Source organism: Rhinatrema bivittatum, chromosome 7 (assembly GCF_901001135.1).
Source record: "Rhinatrema bivittatum chromosome 7, aRhiBiv1.1, whole genome shotgun sequence".
In the NCBI taxonomy this organism is placed as follows: Eukaryota; Metazoa; Chordata; class Amphibia; order Gymnophiona; family Rhinatrematidae; genus Rhinatrema; species Rhinatrema bivittatum.
Window position 1 is genome coordinate 32,302,055 of NC_042621.1, and position 22,699 is coordinate 32,324,753.

The following is a 22,699-nucleotide window of genomic DNA, read 5'->3' on the forward strand; positions in this document are numbered from 1 at the left end:
GTAGCCTGCCAATCCCTCCTGGCAGGTAAGCTCCATCCCTATGCCATGGGGGGTACATGACTGCAACGAGAAGAGAAAGCAGCCTTCAACTCCCGCCTCTGCCTGTATTTAAACAAAAGTGGCCTAGAAAGGCATCTAAACGCATCCCTGAGAAAACATTAAAGAGAAAACAAAGATAATATAGTTTAAAGCCTAACATAAATATAATGCCAAATACAGCTGTGTTTCACCCTACAGTATTACTGAGGATAAGAGAATAGCTCAGGTGGACCTCTGGCTATGCTGTGACCAGCCAGACTGTCTGCGCAGCCTATTGTTCCGTTTACCCATTCTCTGCCAGGCTGGATAGGGTGCATGGCTTGAAGGTATTCTGGCTTCTTTAGTCTTAGGATGAGTGCTGGTGTACCCACGTGAAGCTAGAAGAGGGTGCGCATCGTCAGGAGTCATTAAAAGCCACAGAACTGGCCACCTTCTTCGAAAACAAAATTATCAATCTCACCAAACAGTTTTCTACACCAAACCCTCCCATCCCCCAACTGAGTTTTCCATCACTTCAACAGACCGCAAGATTAGACTCCTTTGAGACCACCTCTTCTCTCGAAGTGGAAAATATTCTGAAAAAACTCAAACCCTCATCCCATCCTCTAGACTCCATCCCTCCCAACCTCCTCATTTCAATACCAAATACTATTGCTAAACCCATTGCTAAAATCATCAATTGTTTGTTAACCCAAGGACTTGTCAGATTCTCTAAAACAAGCTATCTTAAAACCGCTCCTAAAAAACCCTAACTTGTCAACATCAGACCCAGCAAATTTCCGCCCCATTGCTAACCTTCCCTTTATCGCCAAGATCATGGAGAAAATAGTTAATAAACAACTCACGGAATTCCTGGAAGAACACGAGATCCTAGCACCTTCACAGTATGACTTTCGCAAATCTCTAAACACGAAATCACTTCTGATCTCGCTTACTGACTCCATCATTGTGAACATGGACAAAAAACACGGAATCACTTCTGATCTCGCTTACTGACTCCATCATTGTGAACATGGACAAAAAACAATCTCGCCTACTGATTCTTCTGGATCTTTCAGCTGCCTTTGATACAGTCAACCATTCAATTGTACTAGACCGACTCATGGAAATAGGCATCGTAGGATCAGCCTTGGACTGATTCCGTTCATTCCTAAGTAATAGATCATTCAAGGTAAAAATCAACAATAAACAATCACACCTAATCAGATCCAACCTGGGTGTCCCTCAAGGTTCTGCCCTTTCACCAACCCTCTTCAACATATACCTGCTTCCTCTCTGTCTCCTCCTCACCAAGCTGAAACTCAAACATCATATATACGCGGATGATATCCAAATTCTAATCCCTATCAATGAGTCTTTACAAAAATCTCTTATATTCTGGGACATTTGCTTTCAAGAGATCAGCTCACTCCTCTTCAAGCTTAACCTTGTCATCAACAAAGACAAGACTGAATTCCTAATCATTTCTCAAGATGAAAACTTCGTTACCAAGGAGACTACATACCTAAATAATCAATCTCAAGCCGATAACCACTCTCTACCTATCTTCCCTTCAACGATGCCAGATAACATCAAAAACACCTCTTAAATTAGAGACCTAGGCACCTTCTTCGACAACCAGCTGAACTTAAAAAGGTTTGTCAACAATACGACAAAAGAGTGCTTTTTCAAGTTACAAGTTACAAGTTACAAGCTTAAACCCCTCTTGTACTTTAATGATTTCCGTTTGGTTCTGCAATCAATCATACTTACCAAAGTAGATTACTGTAACTCGTTGTTGCTTGGGCTCCCAGCTGTCACCATTAAGCCACTTCAGATGTTACAGAACTCAGCCGCCAGGATTTTAACGAATACTAATAAGAGGGATCACATCACACCTATCCTCTACAACCTCCACTGGCTTCCGATTAAATATAGAATCATCTACAAAGTGCTGACCATCATGCACAAAACCCTCCACAAACTTGCTCCAATCGATCTCACCGTCCAGATTCGCCCCAATACCTCCACAAGACCTAAGAGAAGAGCTTACCAAGGTACTCTCTTCGTCCCTCAAGTTAAAACTTCTCTAAGGAACAGGGCCTTTTCTTCCACAGGTCCCATTCAATGGAACATTCTCCCATCAGACCTCAGACAGGACCCCTGCCCAATCTCCTTCAAGAAAAAACTAAAAACCTGGTTATTCAACCTAGCCTTTCCAGAAACAGCATCTTAGTTAACACATTCTCTCCTCTTTTCGCAGCATATCTCTGCTCACTCCTCACCTCAAGTTTGGCTTGTTTTATTTCTGCTATCATATTTCACTTTTCATTTTCTCTAACTCATTTCCCTTGAAGAGACCTCCAGTTACCCTTTGGTCTTATTCTGCCTTTTTCTTCCCTTTTTCCTATCACTCTACACTTCATCTCATTTTCTTCAACCTAATTGAATCTAAGCCCAATTTAATGGGATCAATTGCTTATTGTGACTTTTATTGCTATATAATTCAAATTGTTTTCCAGGCTCTTCCAGGTTAATTAACTTTCTAACTATGTTCCCCAGAGTGTTTTTTTCTTAAATGTTCATGTTCATGGTTCTATGTACAGCCTACAGGCAAGTTTACGTTCTTTGTAAACCGGTTTGATTTCTATCTAATGCAAGAAGATCGGTATATAAAAACAATAAATAAATAAATAAATAAATAAATTATGGAGTGTGTGATACCATCCAGAGTGACAGATAGTCTAAATGGGTGCAACCAGCGGTATTTAATATTGCAACTGCGAAGAAATACTGTGATTTCACGAAGCGAGGATCTATTTTGCAGGGTAGCAGCAGAAAGATCAGGGAACACAGAGATCTCATTGCCATCCCATTTCCATGTAAGTTTGAGATCTGGCTGCTTGCGCTACTGTCTCTTTAATAGAATAGTCAGCAAAGCAAACAATAATGTCCCTGCCACGATTAGGCAGTGGTGACCTTAGAGCCCGGTGTGCTCTATCAAACTTTATTTCAGGAGCGGTGAAGTCGGGCATGGTATTTATCTCCGTTAGCAAATGGAGACAGAAGGCTTTGATCAGGTCAAGGCAGTTTTCTGATGCCTGCGACTCTAGAAAGCCCCAAAAGCCCCGACGGGCTCTATTTTCAAGATCCGCAATTTTGATCTTAAGCTGCTGGGTTGCTATTTGCAAGTTGTGAAAGGCTGTGGTATTAGTTTTGGTAAGTTCAGTTTGGCAATCTACTCGGGTATCGAGTTCATCAACTCTGTGCCCCACCGAGGTGATCTCCTCCCTCAAGTCTTAGCGGTAAGCTTTAAGGTCTGCTCTAATATTCGCGAAACCCATTGCGAGTAGGGTGGTCGGTGCTATTGATCGCTGCATTATCAGCGCTTGCATTATTTTTTCCGGGGCTCGGGGATCGCGTGCGGTCGCCATTTTGAGTATCAGTTGCGGTTTCTTCAGGGCCCTCAGCAGCGCGTCTACCGTCTTTACTAAAAGAAAAACGTTGGAAGTCAGGGGTTTTTTCCTTATTTGTCATTGTGGTACTCACAGTAGTGTATGTTGACGATTTGGAACCGTTTGAATGGTATATTAGGCTCGGATGCGTAGCGATATTAAAGGCTTTGGCAGGAGCACACTATTTAAGCTGCCATCTCTTGTCGTGACGCCCCCCCCCAGCACAGCGGTTTTTGCTGAGGCAACTTGCAGACAGAAGTATTTGCAGGGTCCAGGGATTTCCATCCTCTGCTTTCCTTGATAATGCAATCAATAGAGGATTTGAAGTGGGAAAGGGGGATCTGGATGAGAATCCGAAGGATTTTTCAGCAGATTTTGCACTGTTCTCCACAAGGCCTATTTGGCAGGCAGGGAGCAGTGGGGAAGCAGCCCCTGGGGGGGGAAGTCACCGGGCCCCTCATAGAGGCCCAAGTTGGCCCTTGCTTAGGGGTGTCATTTCTTTGTCACCTGGAGCTGGTGCATCCCTCGTGGGAGGGGGATAGTGATACAGAGGATTTGCAGGATTCAGATGATCTGCAAGTGACGGGAGGTGATCTGGGAGATGATCCAGAAGAGGACCTCACAGCAGACAATCTGCCTGGCGACCCGGGGATGAGTAAGGATGTGGGTGACCTGGATGAGGTACTGCTTACAGAAAGAGATGCCCCAAGGGTTGTCCGGTTGTTCCGGAAGGAAGAACTGAGTCCACTTGTTCCACACATCTTGGAAGAGCTGATAATGAGAGCATGGATCTGGTTCTGGATGGACTGCAGGGTCTGCTGAAGGCTTTTCCATTGCCCAGAAGGTGAAAAAGATGGTGAACTGGGAGTGGGATACTCCAGAGGCTGGCTTGAAGGTCAGTAGGTTGATGGTGAAATTGTACCCACTGACAGAGGAGAAGTTAGAGCTCTTGAAGCTGCTCAAGATGGATGCAGCAGTCTCAGTGGTCACTGAGAAGTTGACTAACCCAGTAGCAGGGTCTGCTGAGCTAAAGGATGTCCAAGACTGCAAGCTGGAAATTCAGTCGATAAGGATATTTGAAGTTTCAGCATTGAGTCTCCAAGCGGCAATTTGTGGTAGCTTGATGTAGAGGGCCTGTTTGCGTTGGGTGCAGAAGACTCAGGAGAATAAGCCCAGCTCGGTGGACTCCAAGCATGCGGCCCAGTTGGAGGATGTGGTGGCCTGTGTGGCCGATGCCTTGTATGACTTGGTTCGGACATCGGCCAGGACTATGGTCTCTGCGGTAGCAGGAAGGAGACTCCTGTGGTTATGTAATTGGTCGGTGCATGTGTGGTCTAAGTCATAGCTGTGTAATTTTCCTTTCAAGGGAAAACTGTTGTTCGAAGAGGACCTGGAGCAGTTGAGGAAGTATCTTGGGAGCAGCTGAGGAAGTATCTTGGGGAGTCCAAAGGGAATAAGTTGCCAGATGATAAGAAAAGTGTCAAGAAAACCTTCCCACCGCAGTCCCGCTTTTGGGATATGAGATGGTTTTGGTCTTGCAGGAGTGCCGCAGTATTGGGGCAGAAGCAGACCTCGGGAAGACAGAAGTCCTTCCGGGGGTCCCACAGGACTTCCAGGGATGGTTCTGGTCAGGGGACTGGAGAAGAAAAGACTTTGCAATGAAGTCAGGCTGGTCCATTCTTCAGTGGAAGCTGTAGGAGGGAGGTTATTCCATTTCTATAATCAGTGAACCAAGATCACATTGGGCCAATGGGTTCTGGAGGTTATAAGAGAAGGCTACACCTTAGAATTTTCTCGTCTAATTTGAGAGGTCTTCATGGTATCCCATTGCGTGCCCCAAACCAAACGAAAGGCGGTATGGGATACATTGCTCAGCTTGCAAAGGCTGGATGCGATTGTACTGGTTCTGCCACTGGAAAAAGGGCGTGGAAGGTACTTGATTTATTTCATTGTTCCCAAAAAGGAGGGCATATTTTGGCCCTTTCTGGACCTCCAGAAAGTCAACACAGCACTGCAAGTACCGCGTTTTCGGATGGAGATGCTGCATATGGTAATTGCAGCGGTCCGGAGAGGAGAGTTTTTGGCGTCCTTGGATCTGATGGAACTCCATCTATATATAGCCATCTGGGAGGAACATCAGAAGTTTTTGTGTTTCATGTTACTGGGCCAACATTTTCCCTTCAGGCTAGCAACAGTGCCATAGACATTCACAAAAGTGATGGTGGTGGTTGCAGCCCTGAGAAAGGAGGGCTGCAACCCTTATCTGGACGACAGGCTCGTCTGGGCAAAGTCCGCAGGGGAATGTCGTCAGGCGGTGTGCAGGGTGATGGACATGCCTCAGTCGCGTGATGATAAACTTGTCCAACGGTCATCTAGTGCTGTCCCAGTTATTGGAATATCTGGGAGTGCGCTTTGATACTTGGGTTGGCAGAATGTTTCTTACCCCAGAGAGGGTGTCAAAGATCTAGTCTCATATAGTGCATTTCCTGTGTCTGCCAGTTCCCACAGCATGGAATTATTTAAAGTTGTTGGTTCTATGACATCTACGTTATATTTGGTGTTGTGAGCCTTTGCCCACGTGTGGCCTCTTCAGATGGCACTGTTGTCCTGTTGGAACCCATTGGCGGAGGAATATCAGTGGCCTTTACTGCTGCAGGGAGCATCCAGATCCAGCCTCTCGTGGTGGCTATCTCACCACAATTTGGAGAAAGTTGTGGATCTGGAAACTCGGACTGGGTGGTGGTGACCACAGATGCCAGCCTCAGTGGTTTGGGGGGGGGGGGCGGGACAGTCTGTCAAGGGCGGAAGGCCCAAGTTCGGTCACCTTTGGAAGCGGCCTGGTTGATCAGTCGTTTGGAAACAAGAGAGGTTCACAGGGCATTGATGTTTTTCCTCCTTCAGGTCCGGAGGCAAGTGGCCAGGGTGTGCTGAAGAGCTGCCATGTGGCTCTGGAGGCCCAGGAGCTGTTTGACTGGGCAGAGCATCATCTGGAGGGGATAGCGGGATCGCATGTGGCCGGAGTGGACAATGTGCAGGCGGTGGACTAACTCGGCAGCAACAGTTGGATCTGGAGGAATGGGATCTGTTAGCAGAAGCATTTGACTTTATTCGATCCTGCTGGGGCAGTCCCCAGCTGGAACTGATGGCATCACAGTGTGGTTTTTCAGTCGCTGATGAGAGGTCGGAGCCGAGGGAATAGATGCTCCAGTTCTTTCATGGCCAACAGGAATTCTGTTGTACATCTCTCCTTTATGGCTGTAATAGGCCACATATTGTGGTGCATAGAGAAGCATCCAGGAAGGGTTGTGCTGGTGACACTGGAGTGGCCGCACGGTTCTGTGGTTTGTGGATCTGATTTACCTAGTGGTAGCTGGGCTCTTCAGATTAGCTCATATGCCAGAGCTGCTGCAACAAGGACCTATCTTGTCAGATCGAGCTGATCACTTTTGTCTTGTGGCTTGGCTCTTGAAAGGAGACGTTTAAGGTTGAAGGGATACTTGGAGCCGGTGATTGCCATGTTACTTCAGGCCAGGAGGCCATCCACGTCTATGGCGTATGTCAGGGTGTGGAGATTGATTGAGGCCTGGACTGTGGAGGAGGACCTGGACCCATTGAGGGTGGATATTCCTCATATTCTAACCTTTTTACAGCAGGGCTTGTCTAAGAATCTAGCATTCAACTCCCTTCGTGTGCAAGTAGTGGGTTAGGGTGTCTCAGAGGTAAGATGCAAGGGAGACCTGTGGCGACGCATTCGGATGTGGTGTAGTTTTTAAAGAGGGACGAGCATTTACGACCGCCGGTATGCAGGATGTGTCTGGCATGAAGTTTGAACTTTGTTCTCCTGGTTCTTTGTGAGCTTCCATTTGAGCTGTTGCGGAGGACATCATTGAAGGGCCTCACCCTAAAAGTGGTCTTACTGGTGGTGATCTGTTCGGCCAGACGGATTTCAGAGTTACAGGCTTTGTTCTGTAGGGAGCCGTTTCTAAAAATTACAGATGATGGGGTATCTTTGTGTACAGTTTCCTAATTTCCTCCTAATGTGGTTTCTTCATTCCACCTGAACCAGATGGAGCTACCTGCGTTTCCAAATTGGTCTTTGGAAAATCCAGAGGCAAGGGAGCTGCATTTTTTGGATGTTTGCTGGGTTCAGTTACAATATCTGAAGGTCACCAACAGCTTTCAGTGTTCTGATCATCTGTTTGTCTTGTTTGGGGAAGCGAAGAAGGGAAGTAAAGCATCTAAGGGCACGATTGCTCATTGGTTGAAGGAAGCTATTTTTTTGGCCTATCTTTGCAATGGTCAGAAGATTCCAGAGGGCTAGCGAGTGCACTCTACTAGGGCGCAGGCAGCCTCCTGGGCAGAGTGCAGCTGATGTCATCACTGGAGATCTGTAGGGTGGCAACATGATCTTCCCTATACACTTTGTCCCATCATTACCGGTTGGATGTTCGAGTGCTGGGTGAGCCGATATTTGGTGAGAGTATGATGAGAGCGGGTCTTTTGGATGCCCGCCCAATGTAGGGGTGCTTTGGTACATCCCACTTGTCTGAACTGATCTGGGGTATGAACAGGAGGAAAAGAAAATTGGTTCTTTCCTGCTAATTTTCTTTTTGAAGTACCGCAGATCAATCCAGAGATCCAGCCCCTTACCTGCGGAAAATCGTTCTGGTTACATTGACAAAATCGGCTCAGATTTCAGTATGTATATATTCAAAGCCTACAGGATGACCAAGTTTGATTGGTTTCCTTGGTGTTGATGTGGGGCTCCAGTTCAGGGGCTCCAACTCTGGTTTTGATGATGTTCACCTTGATAAGGAGGAGGAAAGTTTGAGTAGTTTCAATTTAGTTTGTCTTAGGTACAGGTCAATACTGAGGGACTGCAGGTGGCACTCTCAGATACGTAGCTTTTCGTTGTCTGCCTCCATCTGGTGGTAGGGATGCAAAATCCACTTGTCTGGACTGATCTGTGGTACTTCTTCAGGAACGAAAATTAGCAGGTAAGAACCAATTTTCCTTTCTTTTGCACTCAAAAGAGAGTTTTAGAGGTGTGGAGGAATAACATTAGAGCTCAGTGTCCCTTATTACTTATTAAATCTCTGCAGCTGTGGAAGAGTAATGTCATAAAACCTGTCTTTGGATTTTCCCCTGCTGCAGTATCCGATGCTGTCCGTATGCAAGGAGACTGGAGCTTCACTAAAGCCTGCCCGCTGCTCACCACTTTGTACCGCAAAGTAAGTCTGAAGGGCCTTTTACAAGGTGCATACATTGTTGGTTTTTACTCCATGTTGGAGCCCTAGCCAAGCAATTTGGCATGTGAAAACATGCACTCTTACCCTGTACACAAGCTGGGAGACTCTTACTTTTTTTTGGGGGGGGGAGGGTATTTAAACTTCAATATCATTATTATTTATAACCTACAGGCAGATACACATGTAACCCTTAGCTCTGTATGGATGTAATCCTTAACCTTTATCAAACTATTAGTAATCTCTACACTGTTAAGCAGGAGTGGTTGAAGAGAGATTGTATGCTAAGTCATGATGTCATGCCATTTTTTTGCTTCTGTTAAATTATAAGCTTTTTGATTATATTAAACGAATTAGGTTCTACATTTCATTAATAGCAAAGCAAGCTCCCTCCACTACCAGGCACATTGTGATGCACCTGCCAAAAACAAACTTAGAATCTTTGTAGCAAACCTGCCATACCATAATAGCACTGTTACTCAGGAGTCACACAGCCACAACCTTACTACAGGGTCTCTGGCTCCTGTAGCTAAAGTCCTTTGCACGGTAGCTCCTTTCCCCACGCACCTGGCTGACCCACTAACCCACTTTGTAAATACTTTTCACTGCTTAGTCTCTCACTAGATTTTTCTGTTTGCCACAAGTCCGCTTGTCAGCTGTCCGCCTTTCCTTTATAGCTGGCTGATTTTCTAACCCAGTCTTTCTCTTTTTCTACGAATAGGATCAGCATCTAATCTACTTATGCTGCCAGTCCAGGTTACATTTTCAGTGCATGATGTTTGCCTATAGTCTGAAACAGCAAATCTTCCCTCCATCCTCCTTCCTCACACAGTCACTTATCTGCAAATGTCATACCTTGGAATTTTTGAGTTACGGTCATTCTGAGATTGTGTGGCTTAGGGAGGGTGCACACATCACTTTTCTCTCTTGTTCTCCCCTCCCACACTTACTCCCTCTTCCCCTGCCCCAGGACAGACCAGAATACTCTCCCCTTCCTTAGCCATAGGCACACAAGGCTTGTGCAAAGAATCTCACTCATCAGAGAACAGCCCTCTGCTTCCTGCTCCAGCACCTCTCCTACCAGGCAGTCTTTAAGGTAGAGGATGGGATGAGTGACCCATGAATCGTATCATCCAAGTTCCTGTTCGTTCCTCGGATCAGTCCAGACAAGAGGGGTTTATGCATCCCTACCAGCAGATGGAGGCAGAGACAAAACTTTGAGGCACTGCTACAAAATTGAGAGTGCCACCTGCAGTCCCTCAGTATTTCTCTATCTCCAGCAGATGGCAGAGGTGCAAACCTGCAGCCTGGAGTTTAAAAAAAAACAAACAAAAAAAACCCAGATAGATTAGGTGTTAGGTTCCTTTGAGGGCCTGAGGTTCCTTTGAGGGCCATCCCTCGAATGGAGCAGGGCAAGTGGGGGGGTTGGTAACCCCTGTCCTGACTCGGCCCTTCTTGGCAGGGGGGTTGATAGCCAGGGGTCCTGGTTCCCTCACCCCCTCTAGGCCCTTCACTCCCTTGGTCTCTTCAGCTTCTGGCCTCCAGAAGCAGGAAAGTTCTTCTGTTCCCTTCCCTTTATTTCCTGGCCAGATCAGGTATGTCTCTTTAAAAAGAAGAAAAGGAGTTAGGAGCAAGGCAAAAGGAAAGGCAGGGCTGTGGAGCGGCTAAGTGCCATGTTTTGCCGACAGGAGGGAGAGGATCGAAGTGCCTTTGTTTATTGGGGCCTGGTGCTGAGCATCGGGGAGCACTCGTGTCGGCTGCTGTTATTTTTAGGACCGATCGCGTGTTCAGGCCAAAGTGATCTCGCATACCGGCTCCCATGTAGCGCAACAAAGTTTGTTGCAGCTGCAGCTTGAGGCAAATTTACCTCGATTTGGCCTTGTTTTGCTGCGATTGTGCCTTGGGGTGGGGGGGTGGGGGACTTCGGGACACCCCAGGGGGCGGCGAAAAGTTGAAGGCGACTGGGCCAGCTCTAGGGGCTCCGGGAGGGTCTGAGGAGCATACGGCCATTTTGGCAGCACATGCTGAGGTGCAGGCTGCCATTTTTGAGCCCCAGAACTCCCCTCCCATGCTTTTTCCTGTGGGAAAGGACCCTGCTGGTGGCAGGGGACAGGGAGGGGCTTGAGAGGTAGCATATCAGCAGTTTTCCTCCTTGGAACCGGAAGCGTTTTCCACAGGGTTTATTCTTCTCCTTCATAAGGCTTATTTAGCCAGAAAGGAGTTAGGGGCAAAGACACCCTTGTATAAGAAATCCCAGACGGCCAAGAAGGCTAGAGGGCTGGAGGAGTCAAGAGAGATCCTGCGCATGTTGGGGCTCGAGCGGGCCCCGGTGGAGGAAGATTTGTCGAAAGGTTCGGATGATCCTGATCAATGGCAAGGGAGACAGGTGGGGCCGGCAAGGACTCTGTTGGCGCCCTGGGGGATCCGCTGCAGGATCTGGACCAGAATGGAAGGAGGAACTGGGTCTGTTGATTCCCCAGGTGCTGGAGGGAGCTCAGGATTAAAACCGCCCAGGAGGATTCGGATTCGGAGCAACTCGTGAACCCTCTCCTGGAGAGATTGCGGGGACCCCTACAGCATTCCCGTTGCTGAAGCAGGTGAAGAAGTTGGTGGATCGGGAGTGGGAATTTCCCGAGGCGGGCCTGAAGGTAGCGGGGGCTATGGGGAAGCTATATCCCTTGCCGGATCAGACATTGGAATCGTGTTGAATTCCCAAGATGGATCCAGCTGTGTCTGTGGTTACCAAGAAGACGATCATCCCAGTAGCAAGAGCACTGGCCTAAATGATGTCCAGGATAGGAAGCTGGAGATTCTACTCAAGAGTCTATTTGAAGTTTCAGCTTTGACTCTTTGTGCAGTGGTGTGCGGAAGTCTAATGCAGAGAGCCTGTTTGTCCTGGGTGTAGAAGGCACATGACAAGCGTTTAGGATAGGCAACTGACGCAGCACAGTTGGCCCGCTTAGAGACTGGGGTGACCTATGTGGCTGATGCTCAGTATGACATGGTCTTTGTGGAGGTGGCACGAAGACTCCTGTGGCTGCGAAATTGGTCAGCGGACGTATGGTCTAAAACCCAGCTGTCATACCTCCCCTTCAGGGGGAAGCTTCTCTTTGGGGAGGACTTGGAGCAACTCGTGAAGCAGTTGGGAGAGTCGAAGGGCAATAAATTGCCTGAGGACATGAAAAATCCTAAGAAGTCTTTTCCACCGTGAGTGAGCCCATTTTCGAGAGGCTAGAAGATTTCGTGCAGGCAGGATCCCTGCCCCGCTGTCGCAGAAGCAGAGTTCTGGCAGACAGCAGCTCTTTCAGAGTTGGTGCAGGCCCCCGAGGGATGGTGGTTCCCAAGTAGGGAAGGGAGGAAGCAAGATTGGGCAATGAAAGGTGTGTTAGTTCACTCCTCCCTAGAGGCTATCGGAGGGAAGCTGTCTCTCTTTTACGTGCAGTTGACCAGAATCATGTTGGACTGGTGGGTCCTGGAGGGTGATAAGAGATGGCTACGCCTTAGAGTTTTCTCAGCTACTTAGGGACATCTTTGTAGTCTCCCACTGCAAGTGAGAGACAGTGCGGGACACACTACACCGGTTACAATTTCTACATGCCATTGTTCCTGTGCCTCCTCAGGAGAAAGGGGCAAGGCAGGTATTCCATATACTTCATGATGCCAAAGAAAGAGGGGACCTTTCGGCCCATTCTTGATCTGTAGAAGGTAAACGCTGCCCTCTGAATGCTGCCTTTTCAGATGGAGACACACACAGTGATAGCCATAGTGCGTAAAGGGTAGTTTCTATCGTTGTTGGACTTGTCAAAGGCCTATCTTCATATCCTCATTTGGACTGAACTCCCAGAACCATGAACCTCAAACTTCTGGTGAACACTTCCAATTTTGAGCCCTTCCCTTTGGGTTGGCAATGGCATCGCGCATGTTCACAGAGGTGATGGTGGTAGTGGCGGCAGTGGCAGCACTCAGGAAGGAAGGTATCCTGGTACACCCATACCTGGATGATTGGCTGATATGAGTGAAGTCTGAGGTGGAGTGTGGTCGCTCAGTTCAGCGACCACACTCCACCAGTCGTTGAGCTGGGTGACGAACCTTGCAAAGAGTCATCTGAGGTCTACCCGGTTGTGGGAGTGTCTGGGAGCATGCTTTGATACCTGGCTGGGAAAGTGTTTCTGACTACGGAGAGAGTCCTCAAGTTACAGAGCCAGGTTCTTCGGCTACTGCAATTGTTGGTGCCCAGGGTCTGGGATTACTTGCAGGCCCTGGGTTCCATGGTGTCTACGCTGGAATAAGTGCCAATGGCCTTTCCTCACATGCATCCCCTGCAGGGGGCTCTGTTATCCCGTTGGAATCCGCAGTTGGAAGAATTTCAGTTAACTTTTTTTTATTATTGACTGTTTAATGCACAATGAAAATATTACATTGTCACAGAGAAGTAAGTGTTCACATTACATCAGTTATTTGTGTAATTCCCAAACTGGATATATCAATTTCAGTATTGTACCAAATATAAGTGAAGTCTTGCATTCAATTGTGGTGTTTATTATTTATCCCTTCATGCCCTACGTCCTTAGCATTACCCCGAGCCCTACCGCCCTCCTGTGTGGTGCCTGTTGAGGTATCTAGTTTTCATTCAGATGGCCTTATGATTAAGTGGAGTTGGACTTGGGCGGTCTTGATACCTTGGTGTCAGTCTTCTGCCATTCAGTATATTGTGCCCATGATCTTTTGAATTTCGGAAGTGTATCATGTATTTGAATGGTCAATCTTTACATAGTGTAGAGATTAGAGAGCCAGATTTTAATATGGTCTTTCTAAGGGGTCTCTGGTTTATGCCACCAAGCCGCAAGTTCGCAATGTGCCGCCACAATAATAATTTCGATTAAGTGACAGGCTCTCTTATCAGAGTGCATATATCTATGAAAAGTAAAAGTCTAGGATTTCTTTTGATATTACACCCTGTGATTTCTTTTTTTTTTTTTAACTCTTTATTTATCGTTTCACATACTTACAACAAATAAATTAAAAATTAGAATATCAGGATTGAGTTTTGGTAATAACTTCAAGAAACAATTTCATATGATAATACATTATCTCACCTTCCTTTCATAAATTTATAAACATAAGGAAAATTAGAAGTGATATTCTGGTATAATTGAACGATACAAATTTAAGAAACAAGCATTCCCTGTACGTACCAGGATCAGTCCAGGACACCTGGGTTGTGACTCCACACCAGTAGATGGAGACAGAGCAAGACCTGTCGGCTCAGTCATATATGACGGTGTGCCAGCCACAGCCCCTCAGTCTTACTCTGTCTCCAGTAGATGGTGCACGTGCAGTCACAGCCCCGGCCTGCCCTGGTTTTGCTAGTCAGTTAGGGGTAGTTCGGTTTGTTTTTAATTTTGAAAGTGCTGGTTAGTTAAGGTTCCAGACACGCTTCATTTTGGAAGTGCTGCTTTGGAGTAGGTCCAGTCCGCCCTGCCTCCCAGGGGGGTTGGGAGGTTCTGAGGGGACCATCCCCCCCTGGTTGAGGCCGCTGCCAGGGTCGAGGACCCGGCTGGTCTAGTGGCAGCATCGGGGGTGACACTGGGGAGCCCGGTTCACTCACCCCCGCTGGAACAGGGCCCCAGGACCGTGGACAGCGGCGAGTATTAAAAAAAAAAAAAAAAAAAGTTTCCTTTGCTTTTCTACCTGCCGGCTCTCTGTTTTCTTCACGGCTTCGTCTCGTTCTCTTCGCGGGCGGAGCCGCTTGCCGGGGGGGTGGTTTTTTAATTGTTTTAAATTTTGATTTGGTGTTTTCTGCTGCGCTCGTTTTCCGATGCCGCGTGCGCGCGCCTTTCCAGGGAGGGCCTTTGCGCGTCCTGTGTTCCGGGCGGTGAGGGGCCGTCCGGGCTGCGTCGGGGGGCCGTTCCCGGGCGGTTCGATCGCCGCCGCGTGTGGCAGCAGCGTCGGAGGGGCAAGAGGATCTTTTCTCGCTTAGCACGGGAGTGGCGGCCATCTTAGGATCTGCCTGCGAAATCGCGCGGGTGCCGGTGGAAGATGGCGTCTTGCCCCCCCCCCCCCCACTTTCCCCGCAACCGCGACCGGGGGGGGGGGGACGACGACACCCTGGGGGGGGGGCAGCGCCCCCCGGGAGGTTAGTTCCAGTGAGGATTCTTCCGGCTCCGGGTCTTCTTCTTTCTCATCGGACTTTGCATTGTTGCTGCGCAAGGTCCTTAAATATAAGGGCCGCAAGCGCGGGCGGAGGCCGGCAGTAGGCTCACAAGTCGAGTCCGAAGAAGAAGAAAGCCAGGGGGACCTCGGGCCTTCCTCAAGGCCCCACCAAGGGGACACGAACCCCGCGGGGTGCCCCACAGGACACAGATAGCGAATCTTCCACTTTTGATGAGGTGGACCCCCACGAGGAGTCCCCGCGGGGGGCCGAGGGGACGCCAGGAGGCGGTTCCACCCCGCCCGGAGCGGGCAAAGGGGCGCAAGCCGTGGAAGGCGATGACCTGAAAGTGGTCCGCCTCTTCCGCAGAGAGGAACTGGCCCCGCTTATCCCAGCTATTCTTCAGGAGCTGGGGATAGAAGCTCCGCCGGTGGTCGCCCGGCAGGAGGCTAATATGGATCCGGTGCTTTTGGGTCTCACGGGTCCTGCAGCGGCATTCCCCTTTCATTTTTCGTCGACTGATATCCTGTTTAAGGAATGGGATACACCGGAGTTAGGCCTGAAGGTGACCAAGGCCATGGACAAGCTTTATCCTCTGCCGGAGGAGGCGTTGGAGCTCTTAAGGCTCCCAAAGGTGGACGCGGCGGTTTCAGCGGTGACGAAGAGGTCGACGATCCCTGTCACAGGAGCCACGGCCCTTAGAGATATTCAGGACCGGAAGCTAGAGGTGCAGCTGAAGAAGATTTTTGAAGTATCAGCTTTGGGGATCCGGGCCGCCATTTGTACCAACTTTGCTATGAGGGCCAGTTTGCGCTGGACCTGACCTCCAGGCAAATGCGGGCCTCTCAGAAGAGGAAGCCTCGCAGGCGGATCGATTAGAGGCGGCGATAGCATATGGGGCTGATGCTCTCCACGATCTCCTTCGGACTTCTGCTAGGTCCATGGTTGCGGCTGTCTCTGCGCGCCGGCTCCTTTGGCTTCGTAACTGGGCGGTGGATGGCTCTTCCAAGGCTCACCTGGGGTCGCTTCCATTTAAGGGAAAGCTATTGTTTGGAAAGGAATTGGATGATTTGATGCTTTCCCTGGGGGAGAACAGGGCTTTTAAATTGCCTGAAGACAGGTCTAGGTCCCGGTCCTCCTTGTCCAGTAGGCCCCGTTTTCGGGGTAGCAGAAAGTCTCGTCCTCAGAGATCATCGGGCCCCGCATACCGGTCGTCTTCCGCTTGGTCCTCCCAGTGGCAGCAGTCCTTTCGTGGGAAAAGATTCGGTAGACCGGGGGGGACCCCGTCGGGTGCGGGGTCCAAGGCTTCGCAATGAGATGAGGCTGACCCATCCCTCGCCTCCACCCCAGGCCGTAGTTTCCAACGTTGGGGCGAGGTTGACGTTATTTTTCGAGGAATGGGTCAAGGTAACGTCGGATTACTGGGTCCTCGACGTGATAAGACACGGTTACACATTAGATTTTGCTCGAATTCCGTCAGACAAGTTCCTGGTGTCGCCCTACAAGCATCCAGAGAAGAGAGTGGCTGTGCTAGGGACCCTCGGGCGCCTAGAAAGCTTGGGAGCCATTTCCCCCGTACCTGTCAGTCAGCAAGGCACGGGCCGTTACTCGATTTACTTCATCGTTCTGAAGAAGGACGGCACGTCCAGACCGATTTTGGATCTGAAAGCGGTGAACAGATGCCTTCGCGTCCCTCATTTTAAAATGGAGACAATTCGCTCGGTAATCGCCTCGGTACGGCCCGGCGAATTCCTGGCCTCGCTAGATCTCACGGAAGCGTACCTCCACGTGGGTATCCAGCCTTCTTTTCAACGGTTCCTCAGGTTCTGCATCCTGGGAAGACATTATCAGTTTCGGGCGCTCCCCTTCGGGCTCGTGACGGCTCTTCGTACGTTCACGAAGGTGATGGTCGTGGTGGCAGCTCAGCTTCGGCGAGAGGGTTTCCTGGTACACCCTTACCTGGACGACTGGTTGATCCGGGCCAAGTCCGAGAGTCAGTGTCGGATGGCCGTGGCCAGAGTCCTCCAGCTGCTGCAGTCCCTGGGCTGGGTCGTCATCGGAGAAAGTTCTTTTTTACTCAACGCACAATTAAACTCTGGAATTTGTTGCCAGAGAATGTGGTTCGTGCAGTTAGTATAGCTGTGTTTAAAAAAGGATTGGATAAGTTCTTGGAGGAGAAGTCCATTACCTGCTATTAAGTTCACTTAGAGAATAGCCACTGCCATTAGCAATGGTTACATGGAATAGACTTAGTTTTTGGGTACTTGCCAGGTTCTTATGGCCTGGATTGGCCACTGTTGGAAACAGGATGCTGGGCTTGATGGACCCTTGGTCTGACCCAGTATGGCATTTTCTTATGTTCTTATGTTCTTAAGAGTCATCTAGTTCCCACCCAGTCCTTGGAATATCTAGGAGCCGTCTTTGACACGAAACGGGGCCAGGTGTTCCTGTCCGGGGAGCACGTGCGCAAGCTGCAGACTCAAGTCAAGCGGTTATTGTATCTTCGGCTACCGCTGGTTTGCGATTACCTGATGGTTCTGGGGTCTATGGCGTCAATGCTCGCGTTGGTCCCCTGGGCGTTCGCTCATCTACGTCCATTACAATCATCCTTGCTATCCCGTTGGAAGCCGGTGTCAGAGGAATTCCACCTTCCGCTGCCACTCACGGATCAGGCGAGGGACAGCCTGCAATGGTGGCTAGTATCGGAACACCTGACTTGTGGTGTGTCCCTGTTAGTTCCCAACTGGACGGTAGTGACCACGGATGCCAGCCTCTCCGGTTGGGGAGCGGTTTGCCTAGGCAAGTCAGTGCAGGGCCGGTGGTTTTCGACGCAAGCGCAGTGGTCCATCAACCGGCTAGAGACCAGAGCGGCTCGCCTGGCACTGCAGTCCTTCCTGCCGTTGATACGGGGAAAGGCGGTTCGGATATTGTCAGGCAACACGACCACCGTAGCCTACATCAACCGCCAAGGCGGGACAAGGAGTCCACTAGTAGCGGAAGAGGCGCAGCTCTTGATAGGCTGGGCGGAACAACATCTCAGCAACATCGCAGCGTCTCACATTGCCGGAGTCGACAATGTCCAGACGGATTTTCTCAGTCGTCATCACCTAGATCCCGGGGAATGGGAACTGGCGGAGGACGCCTTCCTTCTCATCTGCAGGACGTGGGGGGTACCCCACATGGATCTGATGGCCACGTGGCAAAACGCAAAGACCCCACGGTTTTACAGCCGACGCCGAGAGAGAGGGGCCGAGGGCGTCGACGCATTGGCTCTTCCCTGGCCGACGGACGTGTTGCTGTACGTGTTTCCCCCGTGGCCGATGATAGGCAAGATCCTTCGTCGCATAGAGTTGCACCAGTCCAAAGTGATCCTGGTGGCACCAGAGTGGCCACGGCGTCTGTGGTTCGCCGATCTCATTCAGTTGTCGGTGGACGCTCCCCTTCGTCTCCAGGGGTTCGCGGGGCTCCTCCGCCAGGGCCCCGTCTGTTTGGAGGATGCGGATCACTTTTGTCTCGCGGCATGGCTTTTGAAAGGAATCGCTTGAAAAGGAAGGGTTACTCAGATGCGGTGGTAGCCACGCTGTTGAGGTCCAGGAAGCAGTCTACGTCCTTGGCGTATGTCCGAGTCTGGGTGGTCTTTGAGGACTGGTGCGTGAAGCGTGGAGTGGATCCCACTTCAGCCTCCGTCTCCGATATCCTAGCATTTCTCCAGGCTGGTCTTGCCAAAGGACTGGCGTGCAGTTCCCTGTGAGTACAGGTTGCGGCGCTTGGTTTCTTGCGAGGTAAGGTTGGCCCTGCACCCGGATATTTCCCGTTTTCTTCGGGGAGCGAAGCATCTCCGTCCTCCATTGCGTCATCCCTGTCTGTCCTGGAACCTCAATTGGGTTCTCTCCTCCTTATGCTCGGCGCTGTTTGAGCCCTTGAAGTGGTCGACTATTAAAGATCTCACGTTGAAGACCGTATTCCTGGTGGCGATTGCTTCGGCACGGCGTGTTTCGGAGTTGCAGGCGCTATCCTGTAGGGAGCCGTTCTTGCGCATTTCCGACTCAGGGGTCTCCTTGTGGACGGTTTCTTCCTTTTTGCCTAAAGTCGTGTCGGCATTTCATTTGAATCAATCAGTTGAGCTTCCCACTTTCGTGGTTGGGGAGTCCTCGGACCCGAAAACGAGGGACTTACGGAAGCTAGATGTGCGGAGGTCCCTCCTTCGCTATCTAGAGGTCACTAATCCTTTTCGAGGGTCAGATCATCTTTTTGTTCTGTTTTCTGGTCCAAAGAAAGGTGCCGCAGCGTCCCGCACGATGATCGCCCGTTGGCTCAAGGAGGCCATTGGCTCAGCGTACCTAGTGCGGGGGAAACCGGTTCCCGAGGGTCTCAGGGCTCACTCGACTCGTTCCCATGCGGCGTCTTGGGCGGAATCTTCTCAGGTGTCGCCTCAAGAGATTTGCAGGGCGGCTACCTGGAAGTCGTTGCATACCTTCATTAGACATTACCGGTTGGATGTTCAGGCTACAGAGACTGGGGGGTTTGGAGAGAGGGTACTCCGAGCGGGACTCTCTGCTTCCCACCCTCGGTAAGTTGGCTCTGGTACATCCCAGGTGTCTGGACTGATCCTGGTACGTACAGGGAAAGGAAAATTAGTTTCTTACCTGATAATTTTCGTTCCTGTAGTACCAAGGATCAGTCCAGGATCCCGCCCACATTGCTGTTTTGGAGTAACGGAGAGTCTGCTCATGGTTAATTGCCTAATCTGATTTCTTGTTTCGCTCCCTTGGTTAGGGGAGTTCTGTTCCAGTGGGGGTCTTGTTTGCTCCCTATTAAGGTTAGATTTAGATGAGGTTGCTGGTTTCATATTTCTACTTTGACATTTCGTAAGACTGAGGGGCTGTGGCTGGCACACCGTCATATATGACTGAGCCAACAGGTCTTGCTCTGTCTCCATCTACTGGTGCGGAGTCACAACCCAGGTGTCCTGGACTGATCCTTGGTACTACAGGAACGAAAATTATCAGGTAAGAAACTAATTTTCCTTTATCTAGATCTCTTTCTATACATTCTTAAACCGGTCATTAATTTCCAAGAAGATTTTTAAGGTCTATTGGATCAAAAAATAGGTAGTTAGAACCATTCAGTCTTATACTACATTTACATGGATACAACAGTTTAAAACTGCCTCCTTTTTCTGATATTTTCTCCCTATATTGAAGAAAGTTTTTCCTACGAACTTGTGTGATTTTAGTAAGGTCAGGAAAAATCCAGACCTTCTGACCATAGAAGGTATTTGTTCTGTTCCGAAAAAAGGACCTCATAATATTATCTTTGTCCGTTGAAAATGCTAGTTGAACCAATAATGTTCCCCTTGTTTTAATATCTAATTCATCTTGAGATTTCTGGAGTAAATCTGACACATCTATAGATCTACTTATATTCTCTAATCCTTCATCCCTTAATTCATTTTGTTCTTGTCCTACCTCAATTCTTTTGTCCCCTAAATAGAATGTCCTTACAATAACTGGTAGACATTTTTCAGGTATCTTTAATATTTGTAATAAATAATTCCTGAACAACTCTGTAGGATGAATTTTCTTAATGATTGGAAAATTATTAACTCTGATATTAAGTGATCTCACCGTATTCTCCAACTTTTCCAATCTCTTACTCACATTTTCACCCTCCATAATCTGTTCAGTTTGAATTTTTTCTACCTGAGTGACTTTCTTATCAATTTTTTCTACTACCAGTTTTTGCTTTTCTAACTCAGCTGTATTAACTACCGAGGAGTTAGAAGTTCTCAACACTACCTCAGTCAATTTATTTATAGATGAATCTAATTTCACCAAACAATTCCAAAGACTTTCCATAGTTATATTGCTAGGTTTAGACAATAAAGTATTCGATTTTATAACCACTTCTGTATTTTCTTGACTATCTTTTAATAAGTCATTCATTCTTGGTGTACTTGATTCAATAGGAAGCTCAATTGGACTTGATAATAAATTCAAACTCACATTCTCATACTCTTTTCCATGTGAGTTATTAGACTGACCTCCATTTTTACCATGTACTTCCAAAGAACTCAATATATCTTCTTGATTAACACCTGGTTTTTCTTGGGTCAACTGACCCACTCTCCCAGGTGGTGATGGTGGAGCCGGTGCCCCAGGGCTTAAGGATATTTCATTGACCAAAGGAGAAGTATCTCGTTCAAATGCCTCTCCTAAAGCGGTCTGCCCTACTGGGGATCCTTGAGAATCTAGCCATTCTAATACTGTTTTTTGTTTCGTTTCTACTAATGCCTCCTTACTGGGAGGCCTTAATTTAGCCTTCCTTTTTGTGTGTGGCATTCCCAGGAAATATATACACTAGAACCAGTATTGGGATTTATAATGCTTAAAACAGGAAAATATTATAAACCTCTAATTATCACTTCTAAGGAAGCCAGAAGGAGAACAAATATAATAATAAATGATTAAATTTGACCTTGAGTCCCAGTTGTCTAACCGAAGTCCCAGCGAAGGCCCGGCGAAGCCCGGCAAGCCCTGCTTAGCCACGCGCCCCTTAAATGCGCACAGCTTTAGCAGCACGCCGCAGTAAGAAGGAATTTAAATGTCCGAGACCGGGTCCCGCCTCCTCCAGGAAATGCCTCCCTCAGACAGGCAACCAATGCGGTGAATGGTGGAGAAAACCGTCTGGGCAAGCCACCGCTTACCCCCGGGAACCGCTGCTAGGCAATACAACACGCTGCTTCTCTCCTCCCGGCTCAGGGCTGAAGACAGCAAGCAGGAAATTAAAGGCAATGAAACATGCTGCTTCTCTCCTCCCGGCTCGGGGCTGAAGGCAGCTAGCTGGAATTTAAATGTCTGAGACCGGGTCCCGCCTCCTCCAGGAAACATCCCCCTCAGACAGGCAACCAATGCGGTGAATGGTGGAGAAAACCGTCGGGGCAAGCCACCGCTTACCCCCGGGAACCGCTGCTAGCCAATACAACACACTGCTTCTCTCCTCCCGGCTCAGGGCTGAAGACAGCAGGCAGGAAATTAAAGGCAATGAAACACGCTGCTTCTCTCCTCCCGGCTCCTACAGCCTGTGATTTCTAAATAAGAGACAGGACCATATCCCAGTATTCCACTACTTGGACATATTCCCACCATATATGGAAGAAATGTCCCTCCTTCCTGCATTGGTGCTAACATCGCCTGTTGAAGCCTGGAAACACCTTACACAGTTTATGGGGAGTGAGATACCACCTCCCCATAAAACTCCTGATGAGACCAGACTCTTTCCTGTCAATTTATAACATAGGTCCCAATCTGATAGCTCTAGCTCTATATGCATATCCTTTTCCCAGGCCAGTACGTGATGCAGTTTTGAGGCCTCCTCCCCAATCAGCAGTGTGTATAATTTAGATATCACCTTGTTCATGTTATCTGCTTCAGAACAGATGACTTCAAATATAGACTTTCTCATTTGAAGCATTTCCTAGCGTGTAGCCAGATGGACTCAGGACCAGTGGGTTATATGCTCTTCTGTTAGCATATGGGAGACTGAGTCAGATTTCAAAGCTGACGTCACCCTCGATATACCCCTGCAGTGGCCTCAGCTCTCCAGTATCCCTCCATCTCCTAGCAGATGTGGACACTATCCCACATACTAGAACAGTGTTAAGAATTACAGCAAAGAAGAACATTTTTTTATCTTAAAGAAGATAGAGCCCTGCTCTCCTTCTATGATATCTAAGGGTCCCTTCTCCAGTTGAGAATTCCTCAGGTGGTTTTCAGTATGCCTCAGAGGTGTGCCTTGGTCCGGTAGCCGGTTCCCAGCCTGGACTTAGC

At 48.8% G+C, this 22,699-nt stretch overlaps 1 protein-coding gene across 1 annotated transcript in view; it reads left to right on the forward strand.

The window, feature by feature from the left end:
• Window positions 1–22,699, forward strand: part of FANCA (FA complementation group A) — a 522,319-nt gene that overhangs the window by 179,390 nt on the left and 320,230 nt on the right. The window contains exon 12 of the mRNA XM_029608211.1: window positions 8,628–8,704. Within this exon, the coding sequence (XP_029464071.1) occupies window positions 8,628–8,704 (77 nt within the window). The remainder of the gene's footprint in view (window positions 1–8,627; window positions 8,705–22,699) is intronic.